The sequence below is a fragment of the Erinaceus europaeus genome, chromosome 4 (assembly GCF_950295315.1).
Source record: "Erinaceus europaeus chromosome 4, mEriEur2.1, whole genome shotgun sequence".
Classification (NCBI taxonomy): Eukaryota; Metazoa; Chordata; class Mammalia; order Eulipotyphla; family Erinaceidae; genus Erinaceus; species Erinaceus europaeus.
The window spans coordinates 57,774,081-57,798,369 of NC_080165.1; the positions used below are offsets into that span (position 1 = coordinate 57,774,081).

Sequence of the window (24,289 nt, forward strand, 5' to 3'; positions counted from 1 at the left end):
GAATCCATGGTTCACAGAAGCTAATTTTTCCTTTTTTAATTATTTGATAGGACAGAGAGAAATCAAAAGGGAAGGGGTAGACACCAAAGAAGGAGAGTGACACCTGCAGCACATCTTGCTCCCTGCAGGTGGGGACCAGGGTCTTGAATGTGTGCTCTCAATGAAGTGAGCTACTGCCTGGCCTGGCACTACAATGACTCTTGCCTAAAGTTCTCCTATGATGGTGCTGGGCTGAGGCCAGCATATCCTGTGGGGTATGTTGGGCCCCAGTTTCTACTCAGTTTCACTCTATCCAACCTTCCCATGCTCAACCCCCCCACAAGTGCCATCTCCCCTTCTCTGTCACTGGAATTTGTCTCAGGGGTTCCCTCTGAAAGAGGGGTCCATTGTACTCTATCCTGTGTATTCTCAGTGCCAGCAACCAGAGGTGAGGATAGAGATATGTGTGAGTCCCCTAGACCCAGGGAACTCTAGAGAGAACTTCATCTTAACTAGGCAGAGATCTTGGGAAGGAGAGGAAGTAGAACCTGTTTCCACCCTACCCCATCCCACCCCACCCCACTCCACCCCACTCCTTCCAGCTGCAGAGCTGAGATTCGGTGGACAGATTAGTGTCTGATCCCTAGAACAGAATTGTGGAGCTGTCAAATCCTCTTCCTGGAAGTAGTTCACCCTCCAATCCCATCAGGCACACTTTTTTTTTTTTTTTTTTTTGTCTCCAGGGTTATTGCTGGGGCTCAGTGCCTGCACCATGAATCCACTGCTCTTGGAGGCCACCTTTTTCTGCTTTTGTTGACCTTGTTGTTGTAGCCTTGTTGTGGTTATTATTGTTATTGTTGATGCTGTTCATTGTTGGATAGGACAGAGAGAAATGGAGAGAGGAGGGGAAGGCAGGGAGGGAGAGAGGAAGACAGACATCTGCAGACCTGCTTCACTGCCTGTGAAGCGACTTCCCTGCAGGTGGGGAACCGGTGGCTCAAACCAGGATCCCTATGCCAGTCCTTGGCGCTTTGCGCCATGTGCGCCTAACCCACTGCGCTACCGCCCAACCCCCTATCAGGCACAATTTTACAAGGGTCACTGATCCCCTCCCATGAGGCTAGGGTTGGAGCTTTGTGTGTACAGCTGAGCTGTAATGTAGAGGGAGAATTTTGTGTTGCCCGTTCTGGATCTATGTAGATATACCTCCATGTCTTGAAGGTGTGTGTGTGTTCCAGTATTAGAGTTCAGTTACAGGTGTGTACGTGGGTTACCTATGCATGCACAGGCAGAACTACGGATCTATGGTGGTGCACAGGTGTGCTGAATATTCGCTCCTCCGGGTGTGTGGCTGTTATGACTTGCAGCAGAAGTAGCAGAGCTGGAACTGCAAGGCCTCACTGCCAGTAACTGGTCCAGGAGTTCCGGTGCTCAGTTTTCTTACCTTGGGCCTCCGTTTTCAGTCTGTAAACCTGGCTGGCAATCTCTTAGAGTAAGATTGTAGAGGAGCGTCTCACAGTATGGTTCAGAAAAGACTCAAGAAGATGGATGAGACTAAATGATTAAGCAAATAGAAATCCATTTAGAAAAAGAAGGAGGGGAAAGTGAACTTAACGAAGGCGTGGGAAGGTGCAGCTTATGTTGTTTTGAAGGGGTGTAGGGACGCGGTCTTGGGGAGGAGGAAGGGGCCGGAGCGGGGTACCCCGGGAACGCAGTGCAGCCGCGCCAGCCCGTGTGGCCCCCGCGTGTCTGGGGGTGCAGGCGCGCCTCCTAGAAGGCTGGCGTCCCGGGTGTGCAGAGAGCGGGCTGCAGGGGCGAGCATTGCCTCGTTGCTATAGAAACGAGCAGAAGGAGGTGGGTGGCTGGAGAAGGAGGCGGATCGGGAGGAGGAGGGGAGGAGGCGGCGGTGGGGGCGGGGAGCTGGCTGCTGCGGTTCTGGCGCTGCTGCCTTCCTGTGCGAGCGAGCGGTGGAGGGAACCCCGGAAGCTAGAGCCCCCGGCCCGGGCGCCAGGCCCGCTCCCCGCCCACCACCACGGAGGAGGAGGTGCACCGCCGGCCCTCCGGCCCCGGCTCGACCCCGCGGGGGCAGCGTGCGCCTACCTGCCCCGGCCAGGTGCCCGGACAGACCCAGGTAGGCGCCCCGCGGGGGCCGCTAGAGGGGACCTTAGCCCCTGCCTTCCGGTCCGCTGCACCTGGTGCGAGGGAAACATAGTGGGTGGGGCACTGGCGCAGGTGGACCTGGTGGGAAGCAGTCTGCACCCGAGGGACCCTCTTCAGAACCCAGATCCTACCCATCAGAGGCCCTGCCCCCTCCCCCCCCCCATTACCTTTCCTCCTCTGCACTTACGTCCCTCACCAGATCAGAGGGCCCTGACTTCTCTCCAGGCAGAGGCTACAGGGGGTGGGGTAGTGGAAGCCCCCCCGGGGAGCCACTGAACTCTGGCCATTTGGACCCAGCAGACTCACCTCCCACCCCATCCCCACCTCAGCAGCCTCCCTGCTGGTCCCAGATGGTCCCCGGGTCAGGAAGGTGGCATCTCTCTCCTTCTCCCAGCTCTCCCAGCAGACCTAGATCTCCAGACCTCCTGGGGGACCTCCGCCTCATTCCCAGTGGACCCAGTGTCTCCACATTGGGGTAGAGGAGGGCAGGTCCGGATTGAAGTGGGGGTGCCTGTAGCCCTGACCCCCCTCCCCCTCTCTGTCCCTCTGCTGCATTGCTCCGGGGACAGGCTCTGCCTCTGCTGGGGAAGCCCAGCAGGCACTGCGGAGCAACCTCGCCTCAACCTCCTCTCAGGAGTGGGTGGGGTGGGGCCTGGGGAGGAATTGGGCCGCACTGCCTTAGCTCTGGGGTGGGGGGAAGGAGAGGACAGGTCTGCAGTGGCACAGTGGGTGGGGTGCATCTGGTCCAGGCTTGCCCTGGGATGGAAGCAGAGTGGCTCGGAAACGCTAGCCTGAAGGGAGCACGGGTGATGTGTGCATCCTTGGGTAGCTGAAAGTGCAGTCCCAGCCCTTTCCCCTGCTTTTCTACTCAGCACCCCCTGACAGCTTATCTGGGCCCCTGGCACCACACTGTGGACTTTCCCTTTTCCTGGGCTCCTGGGGACCAGAGGACCTGATACAGGCAGGGGTCAGGGAAGGGGCCTCAAACCTGTGATGGAATGATGAGTATGTGCTAAGAAAAGGGTAGATGCTGTTGCACCTGCTGAGTGTTAGACTTGGGGTCAAGGGCCTGAGTGATTAGATGGCTGGTCCTGGGGTGGCAGGAACAGGATGGAGGCTGTTGATCTTCCTAGGGCCAGCAGCAGCACATGTGTATCATTACTGTCTGCCCTTTTTCTTGGAACCCACACCCTTTCTCCCTCTATGACTGCACAGGGTGCCCAGATGGGACCCAAGGATCAGGTTCCTCCTTCAGGGGAGGCTAGGCCCCTCCTATGCTCAGGGCCTGGCACCAGCTTCTGCCCAGCCTTTCCTCTGCAGTCAGCCCTGCTTCCATCTTGGCCAGAGAGGGCCCTGGTGAGGCCTGGAGGCAAGGATCTTTAGTTTAAGCTGGAAGGAGCTGCCTTTCCTACAAACCTTCCAAGCAGGCCTGGCACTCCAGTCCTTACCCCCAGTCCCAGTCCCCCTCTGACCCTTGGTCCCTGGGCTCAGTCCTTCTTGCTCAGTGTATCTCCAACACTCCGTTGCCTCCAGACTCAGACAGTGAACACACCAGAATAACCTTCTGGGGCACATGAACCAACCCCTTATACCCAGTGGGCCTGCAGCTCAGGACACCTGCTTGAAGGCTAGGTTGCTTCCCTAGGACCTCCCCCATAGCAGAGAGAACTGATGGGAAGGTGCAGCTCACACTGTCTCCAAGGGATGTAGGGAGGCAGAGTCTTGGGGAGCAGATGAAAGGGCTGGAGCAGGGTACTTGAGGAGCAGAGCATGGTTCCAGGGACACTCAGACACCTGGAGCTCAGCCAGGGTGCTTGGAAGGTTTGGGCCCCAGGATGACCTCTCCCCACAAGCCCCATACCTGTCGATGTAGGAATCTTGGGATGTGTGTGTGTGTGTGTGTGGTAAGGAGACCGCTGTTGAGCACTTTTTTTTTTTTTTTTTACCTCCAGTTGTTGGGCTTGGTGCTGGCACTTCGAATCCACCACTTTTAGTAGCCATTGTTTCCTTTTTAGAATTTATTTTATTTTTTATTACATAGGACAGAAAGATTGAGAGAGGATAAGGAGACAGAGGGAGAGAAAGACACCTGCAGACACTTTTTATTTATTTATTTTTACCAGAGCACTGCCAGCTCTGGCTTATGGCGGTGTGGGAGATTAAATTTGAGAGTCTCAGGCATGAAAGTCTCTTTGCATAACCATTATGCTATACCCCCACCCCCTGCAGACCCTCTTAATCGCTCATGAAGCATTCCTCCTGCAAGTGGGGAGTGGGGACTTGAACCCAGGACCATACATGTATCCGCATAGTACTATGTGTGTTTAACTGGGTGCGCCACTGCCCAGCCCCCCTCCCATTGAGGTCTTAATGGGCATGGGGACTCTGATCTACCCCCAGTTGTGCTACTATGCTCCCAAGTCACAGGACGCAGCAGCCCACAGTAGCCGCTCAGTCCATCTCCCAAGCCAGCAGTGACTGCTCCCAGGCACCCAGGCACACCATCAGCAGACTCTGTGCTCCCGTATCACAGCACATCTTGTTGTGTCCAGCATCGCCACGGTGTCCCCTCGCCTGGAGGGCTGCAGCTGCCTGCTGGCAGGGTATCCATGCTCCCTAACCCTCTGTAGTCTGCCTTCCCTCAGCAGCCAGAAATCCTCCGAAGGCCAAGGCCCATCACACCCACCTCTTCTCACACTCTCACTGGTTCCAATTTAGCCCCTGGGGGAAGTTTACAGCCCTTCCTCCCTCAGGCGGTTTTAGACTCCTGGATGATATGAGAGACCAAAAAACAGTTCTGCCCTTTTTATTTCCCTTGTTTTGTTTGGTTTATTTATTTATATTTATTTATTTATTTTACCAGAGCACTGCTCAGCTCTAGCTTATGGTGGTGTGGGGGACTGAACCTGGGACTTTGGAACCTCAGGCACAAGAGTCTCTTTGTATAACCATTATGCTATCTTTCCTCTGCCCTGTTTGATTTATTTTAAGATTTATTTAACTTTTATTTCATTATTATTATTATTTATTGCCACCAGGGTTATTGCTTTGTGTTAGGATTATGAATCTAGTGTTCCCAGCAGCTATTTTTTCCTTTTTTTTTTTTTTTTTGAGAGAGAGGATGGGGAGATAGAGAGGGAGAGAAAGAGAGACACCTGCAGACCTGCTTCACTGCTTGTGAAGCTGACCCCCTGCAGATGGGGAGCAGGGGCTCGAACCCAGGTCCTTGTGCTTAGTAATGATGCACTTTATTGGGTGCATCACCACACAGCCCCCAGATTTATTATTATTATTATTATTTGATAGGACAGAGAGAAACTGAGGGGAGGGGAAGGTAGAGAGGCAGAGAGAAAGAGAGACACCTGTACCATTTCTTACTGTTTGTGAAGCTTCTCCCCATAGGTGGGCAGTGGGGACTTGAACAGCCCTTGCACATGGTAAAGTGTATGCTTAACCAGGTGCGCCACTGTCCAGCACCTTATTTTTTCTTTCTTTCTTTCTTTCTTTTTTTTTTTTTTTTTTGCCTCCAGGGTTATTTCTGGGGCTCAGTGCCTGCACCATGAATCCGCTGCTCCTGGAGGCCATTTTTACCCCTTTTGTTGCCCTTGTTGTTGTAGCCTTGTTGTGGTTATTATTGTTATTGTTGGTGTCGTTCATTGCTGGATAGGACAGAGAGAAATAGAGAGAGGAGGAGAAGACAGAGAGGGGGAGAGAAAGACACCTGCAGACCTGCTTCACTGCCTGTGAAGCGACTCCCCTGCAGGTGGGGAGCCAGGGGCTCGAACTGGGATCCTTACATCAGTCCTTGCACTTTGCACCACGTGTACCCAACCTGCTGTGCTACCGCCCGACCCCCCAACTCCTTGTTTTTTAAAATATTTATTGATATGAGAGAGAGAAAAAAAGAGAGGGCACTACTCTTACATATTTGATGCTGGAGATCAAACTCAGGACCTCATGCTTGAGGCTCTAATACCTTACCCACTATGCTACCTCCCAGGCAGAGTTTGTCTTGTTTTTCTGCTGTGCAAGATTGGTCCTGGGATCTCAGGCATGCAAGGCATAAGCTCTATTGAGCCACCTCTCTGGTCCCAGTGGTCTGATTTTTCAGACCTATAGAGAAGACAAAAGGAAGACATGCTTGGATGCTTTTTCACAGGGGACGTGGAGACCTGGGAGGCCCAGGTGAGGCCCAACAGTCATTGGAAGGATGCTTCAGCTTGAGCTGCCATACCTGAATACCAGACATGATGGGCTTAGACAGTAAGTGTTTATTTCTCAAGATTCTGGAGGCTGGAAGCTCAAGATTAAGAGGTGTCCTGTCAGTTGCTGGGGAGGCCTTTTTTTTTTTTTTTAACAGCATGTAGCCTTCTTGCTGACTGCTCATCTCTCTTCACTGTGTGCACTTGGGGGACAGAGCTGTCTTCCTTCCCTCATCAGGACACCAGTCCTGTTGGGTTAGGTCGTCACCCTTATGACCTCATTGGACCATAATTGCCTCCTAAAAGCCCTGTCTCCAAATACATTGGAGGTAAAATATCAACATATAAATAGAATTAACCCTGCAGTAAAGGTCTATGGAGGGTGTCAATCTAGTAGAGGTCTATGGAGGTCTCAGCTCAAAAAGTGGGGAGGGAGGGATGAAATCATCTGGAGAGTTGAGAGTGTTTTGAAAGCATTGTAGCTGAGGGAAGCATGGGTGGTGGTAGCAGTAATAGTAGTAGTAGTAGTCGTGGTTGTAGCAGTAGTAGTAGTAGTAATAGTCAAGATGCTACTTGCCTCCTATGCATGGACTCTACATTTTGTCTTTACACCAGTCCCATGAGGTAGGTGGCTTCATCAGCTCCATTTTGCAGATGAGGAAACTGAGGCACAGGAAGTTTTAAGTAAGTTAATCAAAGTGACAGAGCCCATAAGGCTTCCATCTGGAGCCAGCAAGACATGGCTGTGGCAGGGTTTTACCAAAGTGTGGGGCTGAGGCAGGAGAGGACAGGGGCATTCAAGGAAGGCTTCTTGGAGGTGGTGGGACTAAGCTGATCCTTAAAGGCAAGTAGGATTATCTTAAGGAGAGGGAAATGATGGGAAGGAGGGTGGCATGCCCTTCAGGCTGGAGGGAAGGTATAAGCACAGGAGTAGATGCTGGAATGAGGATGGGGTATGTGTTGCAGGGAGGGGTAGAGGGACAGCCTGGGTCCTTTTTGCTGTATCTGAAGCCCCAGCAGAGAAGGGAAAAGAGTCCTGTGTGTCCCCAAGTCAGGCACAGAGAGTTTGCCTATCTCTGGGTGAAGGAGTATGTGTCAGGCCTGAGAGCCACCCTGGACTGGGATTGGGCTGGAGGAGGCAGCTCTGGCATCCTGTGACTTCTACATTTGAGCCGAGGACTCTGCTGACACAAAGTGCTGGCTGTGGACTGGGCCCTTTTGAAGGGGCCAGGGAAGGGCTAATTCCTGGACTTGGATCCTCCACTCCTCCTCCCTGCTATATGACCTTGGACTAGTTACCTAACCTCTCTGAGTCTCAGAGAAGGCAGGAGAGTCATGACTCATCTCAGTGGGTTGTTGTAAGAATGAGAAAGAAATGACTTGGAGCTGGACGGAGAGCCGTGTGCTCAGGGCTTGAACCACAGCACTGTGGGGAAGTTCTAGTCTTCCCCCTCTTTCTCTTTCTCTCTCTGCCTCCAGGGTTATCATTGGGGCTCGGTGCTTGCCCTACAAATCCACAGCTCCTGGAGGCCATTTTTCCCATTTTGTTGGCCTTGTTATTGCCCTTGTTGTTGTTACTGTTATTGTTCCCATTGCTGCTGTTGTTGTTGGATAGGACAGAGAGAAATGGAGAGAGCAGGGGAAGACAGAGGGGAAGAGAAAGATAGGCACCTGCAGACCTGCTTCACCCCTGCTGGTGGGGAGCTGGGGCTCGAACCGGGATCCTTAAGCCGGTCCTTGTGCTTCATGCCATGTACACTTAACCTGCTACACTACCACCGCCCTCCCTGTTTGTTTCTCTGTCTGATGAAAAAGTCAGTCCCATAGTGAGACTGCATGCACCAGGGCCCAGCTTTGGACAAAAGAGAAAAGTCTGAAGAGGGTGGTGCATGGTAGGTACACAGTGGTGGCTGTAGTTGGTATAGAAGGAGAGCAAGGAGGAGTGAGATAAGAACTTAGGGCTGGGGGCCTGGTGGTGGCGCACCTGGTTGAAACACATGACAATGCACAAGGACCCAGGTTCAGGCCCCTGGTCCCCACCTGCAGAGAGAAAGCTTCATGAGTGGTGAAGCAGGGCTGTAGTTGTCTCTGTCTCTCTCCCTCTCTATCTCCCCTTTCCCTCTCAATTTCTGGCTGTCTCAATTTAATAAAAAATAAAGATAAAAAAACAACTCAGGAGTGACCATTGCTCATCTGTCTGCAATGTGGGATCCGTAACAGGATACAATCCTGAGGGTAGAAGCTTTATGGGAGAAGGAATAAACAGGCGACCTGATGAGAAGAGAGCCAGGAGTTAGCTCAGCAGAAGAGCACAGGACTTGCCAGTCTGAGCCCCAGGTGTAATCCCTAGAACCAGATGTGCCAAAGCTGAGAGCTGACCAGAGCCCTGGTATTTATCGTTCTCTCTCTCTCTCTCTCTCTCTCTCACACACACACACACGCACACACACACACAAAGTGTGACTTACTAAAAAGCTATTTAATAAAAGAAGAAGAGGGAGCCAGAAGGCGAATGCCAGGAGAAGCAGGGGGCCTGGAAACAGATGGGATCTGGGCCCTCCTCTTGTGCCAGTCTGGCTCTTAGTTGTGTAGCCATCACTGTCAACATTTATTGAGCACCTACTGTGTACAGATGCCCATGTTTGCCTTTGGGGTGTGGAATATAGTGTTTGTGTTATATAGTCAATGAGTGTTCCTTGGCATTTATTCATTCTTCCAACAAAGATGCATCACATTCTATGTGCCAGGCACTGCTGTGGATGCTGGCAAGGCAGATAGATAAAAATTACTGACCTTACAGAGTTGACATTCTGGTGAGTGAGGAAGACACCAAACACGATGAAAACTTGAATGTTGAGAGCCTGTCAGATGATGACAAGTGCTATTGAAGAGCTACAGAGACAGAAAGGAGCACTTGGTGGGAAAAGAGGTTTCACATTTAAATGAAAGGAGGTCAAGACATTTCAGCAGACCTAGGTGCTTGGGGCATTGTCCCTAGCAGGTATAAAGGCCTGAGGTGAGAACAGCAATAAAGTCATGGGAACTGGAGGAGACTGAGAGTGGGGTTGAGGTTGGGGGGGGGTGTGTGTGGTGAGGAGTCAGGCAGTACTTCCTGGTAAGGAAATGGACTTTATCCTGGAGAAAGTTGGGAACCACAGCAGGATTCTGGAGGGCAGCAGTGGGACCTGACTTGGGTTTTTTGTTTCCTCGCTGACTGTGTGAGATATAGATTTGGGGGAGAAGCGGGAGGATAGCAAGGTCAGAGGCAGGATGCTCAGTGAACTGCAGGGAGCTTATGGGGACTGAACCCAAGCTCAGGCTCTGCTGATGGGCTTGGCATGAGTGAAGGAGGAGAAAGGGTCAGGATGACTCCAAGGCCTGTGGTTGTTAGTGACCACTGGTGTGGGCATCCGCAGGCTGCCCTTACCCACACTGGTCTGCCCTTTCTGGACCCATGTTGTTATTTCCTTTGCGCCTTCTTCAGCCCAGCAGTAGACCAAATATGACCCTGGGCCCTAACCTCTAGTGTCTTGTAAAGACAGCTGGCCTCTCTGTATAGACTTAAGACCAGCATTAAAACTTTGGCTTTTTGAGGGGCTGGGCAGAAGCGCAGCGGGTTAAGTGCACATGGTGTGATGCACAAGGTCCAGCACAAGGACCGGTGTTAGGATCCCGGTTTGAGCCCCCGGCTCCTCACCTGTTGGGAGGTTGCTTCACAGGCAGTGAAGCAGGTCTGCAGGTGTCTTTCTCTCTCTCATCCTCTCTGTCTTCCCCTCCTCTCTCCATTTCTCTCTGTCCTATCCAACAACAATGACAGCAATAACAACAATAATAAGCAACAAGGGCAACAAAGGGAGGAAAGAAAAGCTTCCAGGAGCAGTGGATTCGTAGTGCAGACACCGAGCCCCAGCAATAACCCTGGAGGTGAGAAACAAAAAACAAACAAACAAACAAAAACTTTGCCTGTTTGGATGAGTATGATAGCTCACCTGTGAGGGTGCCTGCTTCATCATGTGTGCAACCCAGATTTGAGCCCAGCCTGTGCTAAAGAAAGCTCTGGGGCTTGGCGTCTTTTCCTCTCTCTCTGTCTCTATCTGAGAAAGTCGGCCTGGAATACTGAAGCCCAAAACAACAACAAAAGCTTCAGATCCAAGGGACTAGAAGATAGTTCAATGGGTAGGACTTGTGTCTTGTTATATATGTAATTCAGGTTTGAACCCCAGCAATACACAGAAGCACCACAGCAGTGAAGGAAGCTCTAGTGCTGTGATATCTCTCCCTCCCTCTATGTCTCTCTATCTGAATGGAAAAGTCAGCCAGCTGGTAACATTGCACATGTGCAAGATCTCAGCTCCACCATAAAGAGAAATCTGATTGTCATAGTGGTCTGTATTTTTAAAAATACGCATTTGTTTTGGATAGAGACAGAGATAAAATCACAGGGAGAGGGGAGATAGAGATGAAGAGGAAAAGATTCCTGGGAGGGTGTACCTGGTTGAGCACACACATTATAATTTATAAGAACCCAGGTTCAAGTGCTCGGTCCCCATCTGCAGAGGGAAGGCTTCAGGAGTAGTGAAGTAGGGCTGCAGGTGTCTCTCTGTCTTTTTCCCTCTTAATCTTCCCCTCCCATCTCAATTTCCCTTTCTCTCTCTCTCTCTCTCTCTCTCTCTCTCTCTCTTTTCCAGAGCACTGCTCAGCTCTGGCTTATAGTGGTGCAGGGGACTGAACCTGGTATTTCAGAGCCCAAGGTATGAGAGTTTATTTGCATAGCCATTATTCTATCTACCCCAACCTATTTCTCTCTGTCTCTATCCAAAACAAATAAATAAATAAAGATTAAAGGAGAGAGAGAGACCTGAAGTAGTGCTTCACCACTCAAAAAGCTGCCACTCTTTGTAGGTTTGAACCCTGGTCCTTGTGAATAGTCTTTTTTTTTCTTTTGCCTTCAGTCACTGGGGTTCAGTGATGGCACTATGAATCCACTGCTTCTGGGGACCAATTTTTCCTTTTTTTTTAAAATTAGATAGGACAAAGAAATTCAGAGAGGATGGGGAGACAGGGGGAGAGAAAGATAGACACCTGCAGACCCTCTTTACTGCTCATGAAGTGTTCCCCCTGCAGGTGGGGAGTGGGGGCTTGAACTTAGGTCCATGCATGTGTCCTTTCGAGTAGTACTATGTGTGCTTAACTGGGTGTGCCGCCGCCTGCCCCTCCCCCATAGTCTATATATTCTAAAGGAGCTTGGTCCCCTTATAGTGTGGGAGGTGGCTAGCGTATAAAGTGGTAGACTCTCAAGCATGAGATGCCATATTCTCTCCCCGGTGTTGCATGTGTCTGGGTGGTCTCTCTCTCCCCCATTCTTGTTAATAAATAAATCTTTAAAAAGTTACTTACTCTCCACCTGCAGGGGGGTCGCTTCACAGGTGGTGAAGCAGGTCTGCAGGTGTCTGTCTTTCTTTCCTCTCCCCCTCTCTGTCATCTCCTCCTCTCTCCATTTTCTCTCTGTGCTATCCAACATCGACGGCATCAATAACAACAATGATAATAACTACAATAATAAAACAACAAGGGCAATAAAAGGGAAAATAAATAAATTTTTTTAAAAAGTTACTTACTACCCTTTAGTCATTTGCCCCTCAAAATAAACTGAAGTACTGGGAAACATCAGTTAGATGTTTGAAAACTATGAGTTAGAAAACTGAGGTCCAGGAGCTGGGCAGTAGAGCAGTGGGTTAAGCGCGCATGGCGCAAAGCACAAGGACCGGCATAAAGATCCCGGTTCAAGCCCCTGGCTCCCCACCTGCAGGGGAGTCGATTCACTGGCGGTGAAGCAGGTCTGCAGGTGTCTTTCTCTCCCCCTCTCTGTCTTCCCCTCCTCTCTCCATTTTTCTCTGTCCTATCTAACAACGATGACATCAGTAGCAACAACAATTATAACTACAACAACAATAAAAAACAATAAGAATAAATAAATTAATTAAAACAAAAAAAAAAGAAAGCAGAGGTCCTCATTAGGAGATTTGGCTGAGACATCCCCCCTGCCCAGGCCCTCTCCCGCACACTTAGGATTACCCCAGCCTCTCAGCAGGGAACAACCTGGCATCTCCTTGGCTCTACAAAAAGACAGAATTTACCTGAACTGTGCCTGCCACCCTCTGTGCAGCCATGATGGCAGCACGTAACAAGAGCAGATGGGCTGCCACTGGCATGCCTCAGCCTTAGGACACTCACTCATCTCCAAGAAGGGGGAGGAAGGGCGTAAGATCACCTGCCTACTAGGTTGTCGGGACGGTTCAGTGAGTGAGGATGTGGACAGCCCTTGACAGAATGTCTGCACTGAGTGCCAGCTGTTGTTATTAGTGACAAGGGACTCTCAGGGCCACAGTAGTTTTACAACTGCAGGCAAGAAAAGTCTGTTGTGCACCATCACCATACTGCTTTGAAGGTTTAGGGAGACATAAGAGCATCTGGGGCTTGTCCATGGGGATCTCTGACAATTTCCTGCATCTGAGAGATAGCATTTCTGGAAGTGGCGTTCTTGGGCACCTTTCTGGAAGAACATGGCAATGGGTAAGATTTGGGCTAATCTCTAGGGTGGGGTGTGCGGCTAATTTACTGGAGGCAGGTGCCAGGCTCTGCACCTCTGGCATCCCCCTGCATCCAACTGCCTGAGCTCAGCTCTGCAGGTGCAACACAGGGGCTAGAGATGGTGGATCTCACCATCATTGCACACTCTCAGGTTGATGCTATTGTCTTAATTTCTGCCAAGACTCAGAAAGGCCGTATGAATTGTCCAAGGTCACACAGCACTTTGGTGGCAGAGCAGGAAGCCCAAGGCGAAAGCTGTTTCCTACATAAGGCTGCCTCAGCAGAGAGCCTGGGAGAACTAACCTGCCTCCAATGAGTGGGGCCACAGCCAGATCCACTGACTCTCAGAATGGACCAGAAGGAGAGTCTCTACTAGCCTACACTCCCCTCTCCCCTGACATGCTAGGTCCCCTCCGCCATGCTGTGAGTGTGCCCTCAGTCCAGGTTCTCAACTCCCTCAGCTCTCCTCCAACACAGGCTGGATACACTTTAAAAATTTTTTTAAATATATATTTATTCCCTTTTGTTGCCATTGTTGTTTTATTGTTGTAGTTATTGTTGTTGTTGATGCTGCCGTCATTGTTGGATAGGACAGAGAGAAATGGAGAGAGGAGGGGAAGACAGAGAGGATGAGAGAGAGAAAGACACCTGCAGACCTGCTTCACTGCTTGTGAAGCAACTCCCCTGCAGGTGGGGAGCCAGGGGCTTGAACCGGGATTCTTACACCGGTCCTTGCACTTCGAGCCACGTGTGCTTAACCCGCTGCGCTACCTCCCGAATCCCTGGATGCACTTTTAAATATGCAATTCAGGCACACAGGCAAAAGCAAACAGCACAAAACAATCAAAATCTGCCTCACTCAACTGTAGGAATAGCTCACCGTGTAGGGTGCTTGCCTTTCCATAAACACAGCCCGGATTCTAGTCCTGGCACTATGTGGGAGTGCGATGGCTCTGGGGGCTCTAGTGCTATGGTGTCTCTCTCTTTCTATATCTATCTATCTGTCTTCCTGAAAAAGAGCAGTAGGAAAATAAACAAAACCTTCTCTTCCTCTGTACCTCCCCACCCAGTTACTAGAAGGCAGCCACTAACACCAGCTCTTCAGAAATATTCTCTGCTGATATCACTTCTCCCTTGTGCTTCCAAATGGAAGCAACAGCAGTCACACTGCTCTGCACCTTGCTCTGCAATGCTGTTTAGTGCAATGGCTTGGGATCAGGACCTGTGCACTCAGGACCAGAGCAGTCCATGGCCAACATGCATGGTTTACATAGCTAGACTCATGGGGATAGGCATCAAGGTCCTTGTCAGCCACTGACTTTTACATACAGTATAGAAGTATGAAGTTGCATGTTTGACCACTGGCTTCACATACACCAGAGTGATGCTTTGGTTCTCTTTCTTCTATCTCTCACAATACAAAATAAAACCTTTCATTTATTTATTCATTTATTTATTCCCTTTTGTTGCCCTTGTTTTATTGTTGTTGTTATTGCTGTTGATGATGTCGTTGTTGTTAGGTAGGACAGAGAGAAATGGAGAGAGGAGGGTAAAACAGAGAGAAGGAGAGAAAGATAGATACCTGCAGACCTGCTTCACTGCTTGTGAAGCGACTCCCCTGCAGGTGGGGAGCTGCGGGCTCGAACTAGGATCCTTATGCCGGTCCTTGTGCTTTGCACCAAGTGCGCTTAACCCGCTGCACTACCGCCCAACTCCCAAAACTTATTTTAAGTACCAAATTAAAAAAGAAAAAAATTCAGACTTGTTTATTTTCCCCTTAATGAAATTTAGTCACCTCCCTTCCAAGTCACCCTAACTGTTTATGATTTTTTGGGGAAAGTTAGTCTGATGTTTTGGTCAGGGGACAGGAACAAAACTAATTTAGGTGCCTGCGAAGAGCGAGAGGCACCGCTAGGTTATTGCTGGGGTAAGAGCACTAGCCCTGGACAGAGGGAGTCTGAAGGCGTAGAGGGGGTGGAACATGCTTGACCAAGTAGCCTCACATACTGATGCCACCTGCTCCCAGCCTGAGTGCTGGCTGCTGGTAAGGCGTGAGGGTCCCTGGTGTCCTGCAGGATTCTAGCCCTCCTTTGGTGTCCTCAGGGGTTCATAACCCCTGCTGCCCCTTTGGAGAGTGGGCCCTGGCCCTCTGGTCCTCTCTCCTGACTCCTTAGCCCTTCTTGCCTGGGGTGTCAGGAAGGCTGGGCTGGGGGGTGGAGCCAGGCAACATTGACTCAACCCTGGGGCAGCGCATGGCCTAGATTGGATGGTGGTGATGGCTATAGACAGATCTGGGCCATACAGCCTCCCAGCATTCACAAAGTTCCCAGTGTCTTATTTGGGGGTCAGGGAACCACAGGTCTGGGACTTTTTTTTTTAATTTTTATATTTATTTATTTATTCCCTTTTGTTGTCCTTGTTGTTTTATTGTTGTAGTTATTATTGATGTCATCGTTGTTGGATAGGACAGAGAGAAATGGAGAGAGGAGGGGAAGACAGAGAGGGGGAGTGAAAGACAGACATCTGCAGACCTGCTTCACCGCCTGTGAAACGACTCCCCTGCAGGTGGGGAGCCAGGGGCTCAAACTGGAATCCTTCCTCAGGTCCTTGTGCTTTGCGCCACCTGCGCTTAACCCGCTGCGCTACCGCACGACTCCCTTTTTTTTTTAATTTTTAAAAATTTTATTTACTTTCCCTTTTGTTGCCCTTGTTGTTTTTTTAATCTTGTTGTGGTTATTATTGTTATTGATGTCATCGTTGTTAGATAGGATAGAGAGAAATGGAGAGAGGAGGGGAAGACAGAGAGGGAGAGAGAAAGACAGACACCTGCAGACCTGCTTCCCTGCTTGTGAAGTGACTCCCCTGCAAGTGGGGAGCCGGGGGCTCAAACCAGGATCCTTACGCCGGTCCTTGTGCTTTTGCACCACATGCGCTTAACCCGCTGCGCTACCTCCCGACTCTCAGGTCTGGGATTCTTAGGGGATGTGCATTAATGAAGGTGCTTGGAGGTTGCATCAGAGCATCCAGAACGGCATTGCTGAGGACTCAGAAGCTCAGAGAGATAGTGGGCACTTGGCTTGGTGTGTGTGTGTGTGTGCGTGCATGTGGACACACAAGCTGTTGCCTTTCTAGGCTGCAGATGGGGTGTCAGGACTTGGGGCTGAGACCAAGGGCTCAGTTTTGGATGGTGTGAGGGAGCTGAGGAATGTTTTGGGCTCCAGTAGGGCCAGAGTGGGCAGTGCTGAGAAAATTGGGTTGATAAGCCATCTAGATTTCATTGAACCCCGTAGTGCAGGCTCTAAGGAGAGGGTACAGAACATGCACAAAACAACTGCTGGCATTAGGGGGCTTCCTATGCCTACAGAACAAACCACAGACTGAAATACAGCAAACATAAAGTCATATGGCCCTAGTTAGTCCTGTGAGCCTGGCAGCACAGAAGCAATTGTGAACTCTAGCATTATAGTTGGGGGGGGTGCTAACATGGGTTTCTTAGAAGTGGTGCCCACACTGCAGCCAAAGGGTAGATGTGGCAGAGATGGGCAAGAGAGGGCATGGCATGAGGGGAGCTTTAAGGTGAATCTTCAGGAGTCAGGTGGTGGCTCAGCGGGTTAAGCGCATGTGGCTTAACCGGCCTAAGGATGCCAGTTCAAGCCCCCGGCTCCCCACCTGCAGGGAAGTCACTTCACAGGCAGTGAAGCAGGTCTGCAGGTGTCTATCTTTCTCTCCCCCTCTCTGTCTTCCCCTCCTTTCTCTATTTCTCTCTGTCCTGTCCAACAACAATGATATCAATAACCACAACAAGGGCAGCAAAAGGGAAAATAATAAATACTAAAAAATAATTAATTAATTAAGGTGAATCTTGGGGTGACTCTAGGGATGGTGAGCCAGTCTCTAGGCAGGAAGCCCCTGTCCTAGTAACTGTGGAGCCCTCAACTCCACACCCACTGGGGCCTAGAATGGGGACCCTGGGGACACGTCTCATCTCTGGGGGGTCTCTTTCCTGTCCTCAGCTTATGAGCAGCCCAGTCTGCTGACTGCCGCTCCACATCTGTCTACCCCTCCACGGCCACACCATGTCCGGCTCCTATGATGAGGCTTCACTAGCTCCAGAGGAGATCACTGACAGCTTCTGGGAGGTGAGGCTTTCTTTTTTTTTTTTTTAATTATCTTTATTTATTTATTGAATAAAGACAGGTAGAAATCAAGAGAGAATGGGGTGATAGAGAGGGAGAGAGACAGAGACACCTGCAGCCCTGCTTCACCACTTGTGAAGCTTTTCCCCCTGCAGGTGGGGACCAGGGGATCGAACCTGGGTCCTTGCGCATTGTAACGTGCGCTCAACCAGGTGCGCCACCACCTGGCCCCGTGGTGAGGCTTTCTGTGCCCCAGCCCTAAAGACCAGGCAGCCTGGCTGTGGGGAGGCCCCATTCCATGACAAAAGGTCCTGTCACAGTTGTGATGGGAATGGTACTCTGCTTTGGGGGCTCTGGGGCTCTGGTTCAGACTCCTATCCCTTCATACAGGCAGCAGCAGTACTGGTCACAGAGAAGTGGGGTGAGTTCAGGGAGCGCCACAGCAACAGAGTGGAGGAGACAAGACACTTAACCCGCATTTCAGGAGCTACTGAAAACACTGGAGAGTCGGGGGAAAAAATTTTTTTTTAAATTTTTATTGGCTTCCAAACCCCCACACGAAAACTGCCAGACTTAAATTAATAAGCATTTAACGAGATGTCTGCAAAACATAATATTATGTCAAGAAGCCGCAGCTCAACTTGATGCTTCTATGAGGCTATATAAATATAATAGATTCAGCTCACAAGAACGAAATGAATAATTCATTTAAGTCTAAACTGTGAGAATCCTGTTGCTTTGGTGGCAAGAAGGAAATTATGTGCAAAGTGGGATGAGGGGATGTACACAGTGGGTGTGATGCGGCCCGTGATCCGGTCTCCGGAAGTGATATATTGTGGAGGTGGGGAGGCCAAGGAGAGGTGGGGAGGAGGGTGGGATGGGGACCTGACCTGGGGAAAGGGTGTGCGGGCGCCCCCTGCAGGGCATGGCGGGCAGGTGCGGTGGGGGGCTCGCGGTAGCTGTGCTCACTGTTGGCCGCCAGGTGGGGAACTACAAGCGCACGGTGAAGCGCATCGATGACGGGCACCGCCTGTGCAACGACCTGATGAACTGCGTGCAGGAGCGGGCCAAGATCGAGAAGGCTTATGCCCAGCAGCTCACCGACTGGGCCAAACGCTGGCGCCAGCTCATCGAGAAAGGTGGCCCCCTCCCTGTGTACATGCTCAAGGCCCTAATCCCACAGTCAGGGGCCTGGGAGCCTCCAGCCAGCCACCTACATGCGCCTATAACCTGCAACAACAGAGCTTGCTCACTCCCATGTCCTCTCCCCCATCCACAACCAAGTCGGGCCTCCCTGTCCCTATCCAGCGTTCCACCTTTGTACAACTTAAGGTTAGAGTGGAAAAAAAAACTTCTTAAAAACGTGTGAAATAGTTTAAATTTAGAAAAAAAAAAATAGGAGTAGTACAGAGAACTCCCTCCTTCTATGTACCCATTGCCCAGGTGCACTGGTTGTTAACATTCCATCAAATGTGTTTTCTCACTGGCTCTCTATATGCCTGTTTTCCTGAAGATTTTTTTAAAAAATATTTTATTTATTTTGGATAGAGAGAGAAATTGAGAGGGAAGAGGAGATATAGAGGGAGAAAGAGAGCCACCCGTAGTACTCTTCACAGCTTGTGAAACTTTACTCCTGCAGGTGGGGGGCAGGAGCTTGAACCCTGGTCCTTGCTCACTGTAATGTGTGAGCTCCACCAGGTGAGTCAGCACCGGCCTTTTTTTGTTTCCCTAAGATTTTAAGAATTGGGGATGCAGCCCTTCACCCTAAATTCTTCATGTATCCCCTAAGAATAGGAACATTTGTCTATGTAACCATAGTTCAGCTATCAAAATCTGGATAACTTATATGGCCCATATGCAACTTTTTTTTTTGGTTTTATGCTTGTTAAAGTTACAGAAAAATTATTAAAATAGAGGGGCCAGGTGGTGGTGCACCTGGTTAAGCACTCACCTTACAGTGCACAGGACTCAAGTTCAAGCCCCTGGTCCCCACCTGCAGGGGAAAAGCTTCAAGTGGTGAAGCAGGGCTGAAGGTGTCTCTCTGTCTCTTCACCTCTCTTATCTCTCCCTTCCCTCTCAATTTCTCTGTCTCTACCCAATAATAAATAAAATAAAAATATTCTTAAAAGTTTATTGAAATAGGTTAAGGCATAGTCACCAAGGGAAGAGACTGACAAATAGTAGAAAGGAACCCAACCCTGCTGAGACAGAGGGAAGCAAATTGACAAAGAGGAAAACTGACTATCCTCCCCACACACACTTTTTAGGATAGTGATTGCCCAGGATCCAATTCAGAATCTTATGTTTCATTTACATTTCTTACATTTCTAAATTAATCCAAAACAGCTCCAAGTAGGAGTTTGTGTGTATTGGTGACAGTTTTTAAAGACCACTGGACTTCAGACCCCATGGCAAGGACTGGAACCCACACTACCCAGCATAATGCCTACTGTAGATGAATGAATGATTGGAATATCTGGCTGCACTGACTTTCTGGCATTTGTCACAAAGTGACTCTTCAGTTTTATATTCAGCTAGCATCTCTGGATTCCCTAGCATGTTCCTGGTGCTGTGCTGACTTGTGAGAACTCCAGGGGCCCAGGCTGTTGCACCAGGTTCACAAGTTGATGAGGGAGACAGGATTAGACACCACAGCAGATAGTATAAGAATTTATTTATTTTTTAAATTTTATTATTATTATTTTTTGTTTTGTTTACCATAGCTCTGCTCAGCTCTGGCTTATGATGGTGCAGGGGTATTGAACCTTGGACTTTGGAACCTCAGGCATGAGAGTCTCTTTGCATAACCACTATGCTGTCTCCCCCACCCACTGTAAAACTTTAATGAAGACTACAGGCTAAGGTGTGAGGACAGAGTAATCAGAAAAAACTTCCTGGAGGAGATGGCTGTACATGAACCATGGGATATGGATAAAACTGTAGGAAGAACAGAGCATGATATTTCTGCTACCGTGGGCAGTAAGAGAAAGTCTCAGAGAAGGTACAAGGTGCTGGTGGGCAGGGAGTGATGAGGGTCTTGTGACCCTGTGGCTATTTCCTCAGGCCCACAGTATGGCAGCTTGGAGCGGGCCTGGGGGGCCATCATGACAGAGGCAGACAAGGTGAGTGAACTGCACCAGGAGGTGAAGAACAACCTGCTGAATGAGGATCTTGAGAAGGTCAAGAACTGGCAGAAGGATGCCTATCACAAGCAGATCATGGGTGGCTTCAAGGAGACTAAGGAGGCGGAAGATGGCTTCCGCAAGGCCCAAAAGCCCTGGGCTAAGAAGATGAAGGAGGTGTGTAGTGGGTGGTGGGTAGCTGCCGCAGATGGGCCGAGGGTGGACTGAGTTGGGAGGGGGGGCAGCCCAAGAAAGGGGGATGTGTGTGTGCATGGGGTGAGCATTGTACTGCCCTCTGGAATTGTGTCCCTGGAAAGGAGTACTGCATTTTAGGCAGAAAGACAGTGCCTGTTAGAGAGAAAGGGGAATTTGATCCAGGAAAAACCAGCAAGGGCAGAAGGGCATATAGCCTGAAGATCCACAGATGGGGTAGTGCTGTACTGCCTGACACAAGAGTGTGTGGGCATCAGGCAGTGCTAGGCACTGAGCCATCCACAGTGGGGTGGGCACTGCTCCCAAAACCTAGACCCAGGAACCATCTCCCTTCTGCCCATCAAGGGTATGTGCTCATAGTGACAATGGAGTAGGCAGGTAGCAGGGGTGACCACTGACCACACTTACTCCTGCTTACAAGCAGGAACCCTGTCCCCTTCCTCCCTGCAGCTAGAGGCAGCAAAGAAAGCCTACCATCTCTCCTGCAAGGAGGAGAAGCTGGCAGTGACACGGGAGATGAACAGCAAGACGGAACAGTCTGTCACACCGGAACAGCAGAAGAAGCTCCAGGACAAAGTGGACAAGTGCAAGCAGGATGTGCAGAAGGTTGCAGCCGGGCTGGGATTGGAGGACACCTTGGAGGGGGTGGCGCCTGGCAGGTGCAGTCCTGGCTCTCACTTCCCATTTTGCCCTGGTACCCACAGACACAGGAGAAGTATGAGAAGGTGTTGGATGACGTGGGCAAAACCACCCCCCAGTACATGGAAGGCATGGAGCAAGTGTTTGAACAGTGCCAGCAATTTGAGGAGAAACGACTGGTCTTCCTCAAGGAGGTGCTGCTAGACATCAAACGTCACCTTAATCTGGCTGAGAACAGCAGGTAGCTGGGCATGGAAGGCTGTAGGCACAGCCAGTGGAGGGCAGGGTTGGTGTGCCTGGCATCCTGTGCCCCACACAATAATGACAGGAAAGGGTGGGCTGCAGGGGATAGGGTGATGAGGCTTCAAGTACAGTGGGTGTGTCCAAGTGCCAGCCGGCACAACTAGGTACTCAAGAAGCATTTGGATAGCTGGGTGAGGGGCTGGGTAGGGATGGAGAAGAGTGTCCACTGGGCATTCCTGGGGCTGCCCACAAAGAGACTGACCCTCAGAAAGCCAATTCCATGGCCCTTGAGTGGTCCTCAGCCCCCACCAAAGATGAGCAGAGGCCAGGGTGCAGCTTGCTTCCCACCTCCCGTTCTTTGCAGCTATATCCACGTGTACCGAGAGTTGGAGCAGGCCATCCGGGGGGCCGATGCCCAAGATGACCTCAGATGGTTCCGCAGCACTAGTGGCCCTGGCATGCCCATGAACTGGCCCCAGTTTGAGGTGAGGATTGAGGGACATGGGACAGGGGGAATCTGAAAAGTCTAGATAGGGATTCCAGGGATAGCCCCTGAAGCCTGACTGCTCTTCCCTGGCCTCCTACCAGGAGTGGAACCCAGACCTTCCTCATACTGCTGCCAAGAAGGAGAAGCAGCCCAAGAAAGCAGAAGGTGCATCGCTGAGCAATGCCACCGGGGTGGTAGAGTCCACATCGCAGGCGGGGGACCGTGGCAGGTGAGCATCTCCAGGAGGCTGGAGGGGCCCACGCAGCTCAGGCAGTTAGTGTTTACAAAGGAGATAAGACATAGTCTGAATACATGCCCCTCTCAGGGATAGTGTTAGTTAATCTTGCTGGAGCACCCACTGTTCTACACACCTTACATATATTACCTCACTGAAGCTGCCCGACACTCTGAGCAGTGTGTGAAGATTTCACTTTACAGATGGAGAAACTGAGATACAGAGAAGTGGTTTGTCCAAGGTCACACAGTTAAGTTTTACTAACTAGCCAAAGAGCTGGACTAGATTGCCAGATAGTCTGGCTCCAGAAGTTTTCTTTTTCCTTCCATTCTTTCTTTCTTTTAAAATATTTTTTGTATTTACTTATTTGATAGGACAGAAAGAAATTGAGATGGGGAGGGGAGATAGAGACATAGAGAGAGACCTGCAGCCCTACTTCATTACTTGTGAATCTTCCCCTCTGTGGATGGGCACCAGGGGCTTGAACCTGGGTCCTTGTACACTGTAATATGTGCATTCAACCAGGTGTGTCACCACCCAGCCCCTTTCTTCCTTCCTTTCCTCTTTTTCATTTTATTTGTTATTGGATAGAGACAGAGAGAAATAAAGAGAGAAGGGGGAGAGAGAGAGAGACAGAGAGACACCTGCAGACCTGCTTCACTGCCTATGAAGACACCCCTGCAGGTGGGGAGCCGGGGGCTCAAACTGGGTTCCTTGAGCCGGTCCTTGCGCTTCACGCCGTGTGCACTTAACCTGTTGCGCTACCAAACCTCATTTAAAAAAAATTATCTTTACTTTTATTTGTTGGATAGAAACATTCAGAAATTGAGAGGGGGGGATAGAAAAGGAGAGAGACAGAGAGACACTTACTGCCCTGCTTCACCACCTGCAAAGCTTTCCCCCTGCAGGTGGGGACCGGGGGCTCGAACCTTGGTCCTTGTGCATTGTAACATGTGCACTCAACCAGGTGTGCCACTACCCGGCCCCCAAAACCTCATTCTTTTTTTTCCTATAGTTTTTTTTATCTTTATTTATGTATTAGATAGAGACAGCCAGAAATTGAGAAGGAACGGGATGATAGACAGGGAGAGAGACAGAGAGACACCTGCAGCACTGCTCCACCACTCATGAAGCTTCTCCCCTGCAGGTGGGGACCGGGGGCTTGAACCTGGGTCCTTGTGCACTGTAACACATGCGCTTAACCAGGTGCGCCACCACCCGGCCCCTCAAAACCTCATTCTTAACCACTAAGTTGTACTCCCCTGGTAGAAGGGTCAGATGTTCTCTTGAATCTCCTTCAGCATTCTCTTACTCTAGGGCTGAGGAATATTGCTAATGGTCCTGTCTCACTTCTTTTTTATTTTTTTAATATTTATTTATTCATTCCCTTTTGTTGCCCTTGTTTTATTGTTATAGTTATTGTTGTTGCTGTTATTGATGTTGTCGTTGTTAAGACAGAGAGAAATGGAGAGAGGAGGGGAAGACAGAGACGGGGAGAGAAAGACACCTACAGACCTGCTTCACCACTTGTGAAGTGAACCCATGCAGGTGGGAGCCTGGGGCTCAAACCGGGATCCTTACACGGGTCCTTGCGCTATGCGCCAACCTGTCTTACTTCTGTTTAAGAAACCAGTAATGAGTGTCAACTGGCCCTGGAAGCTCTCTCACTTGGCCAGTCCCTACCCCTGATCTGGAATTTGGAGCCAGGGTTCTGGTCAGGAGGGACCCCTAGGAGCGAGGCTAGAGGCTAGACTCATGCAGTGACTTCTCTCTATCTCAGCGTTAGCAGCTATGACAGGGGCCAGGCATATGCCACTGAGTGGTCAGACGATGAGAGTGGGAACCCATTTGGAGGCAATGAAGCCAATGGGGGCTCCAACCCCTTTGAGGACGACGCCAAGGGAGTGCGGGTCCGGGCACTCTACGACTATGATGGCCAGGAGCAGGATGAGCTAAGCTTCAAAGCTGGTAGGGACCAGGGCTGGGGGGTGGGGGTGGGGCCTGAGGGCAAAGGAGGCGGGGTTTGCATTGCTGGGGCGGGGCCTGGCGCGTGGGTGCGGCCAATACCACCGACTGCAGTTAGCAAGAGCTGGGCGGCAGGTGAGTGGCAATGTGAGGTTTGGCAGGGGTGGTGGCTCAAGAATAGGGACTAGAGTAGAGGCTGAGCCGAGAAGAGGGAAATGAAGCAGAGCCGGAGTTTCTGGTGCGGGGCCCAGGCTACAAGAGATTTGTGGGTGTTGGGGTGTGACATTGGAGCCCCCAGCATGAGTGTGGGTTGTGGG

General features: G+C 50.5%; 1 protein-coding gene across 5 annotated transcripts in view; it reads left to right on the plus strand.

Moving 5' to 3' along the window:
- The window catches only part of PACSIN1 (protein kinase C and casein kinase substrate in neurons 1), a 91,044-nt gene that overhangs the window by 63,799 nt on the left and 2,956 nt on the right, over positions 1 to 24,289 (plus strand). The window contains exons 1-11 of one of the 5 annotated variants that reach the window (XM_060189630.1): positions 1,898 to 2,110; positions 6,299 to 6,408; positions 10,159 to 10,265; positions 16,946 to 17,071; positions 18,051 to 18,207; positions 20,132 to 20,367; positions 20,854 to 21,009; positions 21,108 to 21,283; positions 21,650 to 21,770; positions 21,874 to 22,001; positions 23,788 to 23,975. In XM_060189630.1, coding sequence (XP_060045613.1) covers positions 17,009 to 17,071; positions 18,051 to 18,207; positions 20,132 to 20,367; positions 20,854 to 21,009; positions 21,108 to 21,283; positions 21,650 to 21,770; positions 21,874 to 22,001; positions 23,788 to 23,975 — 1,225 coding nt within the window. In that variant the 5' untranslated portion in view covers positions 1,898 to 2,110; positions 6,299 to 6,408; positions 10,159 to 10,265; positions 16,946 to 17,008. Of the gene's footprint in view, positions 1 to 1,897; positions 2,111 to 6,298; positions 6,409 to 10,158; positions 10,266 to 16,945; positions 17,072 to 18,050; positions 18,208 to 20,131; positions 20,368 to 20,853; positions 21,010 to 21,107; positions 21,284 to 21,649; positions 21,771 to 21,873; positions 22,002 to 23,787; positions 23,976 to 24,289 lie in introns of those variants that run through there. The other 4 variants (XM_060189631.1, XM_060189629.1, XM_016192424.2 and 1 more) reach the window with 4 other exon arrangements.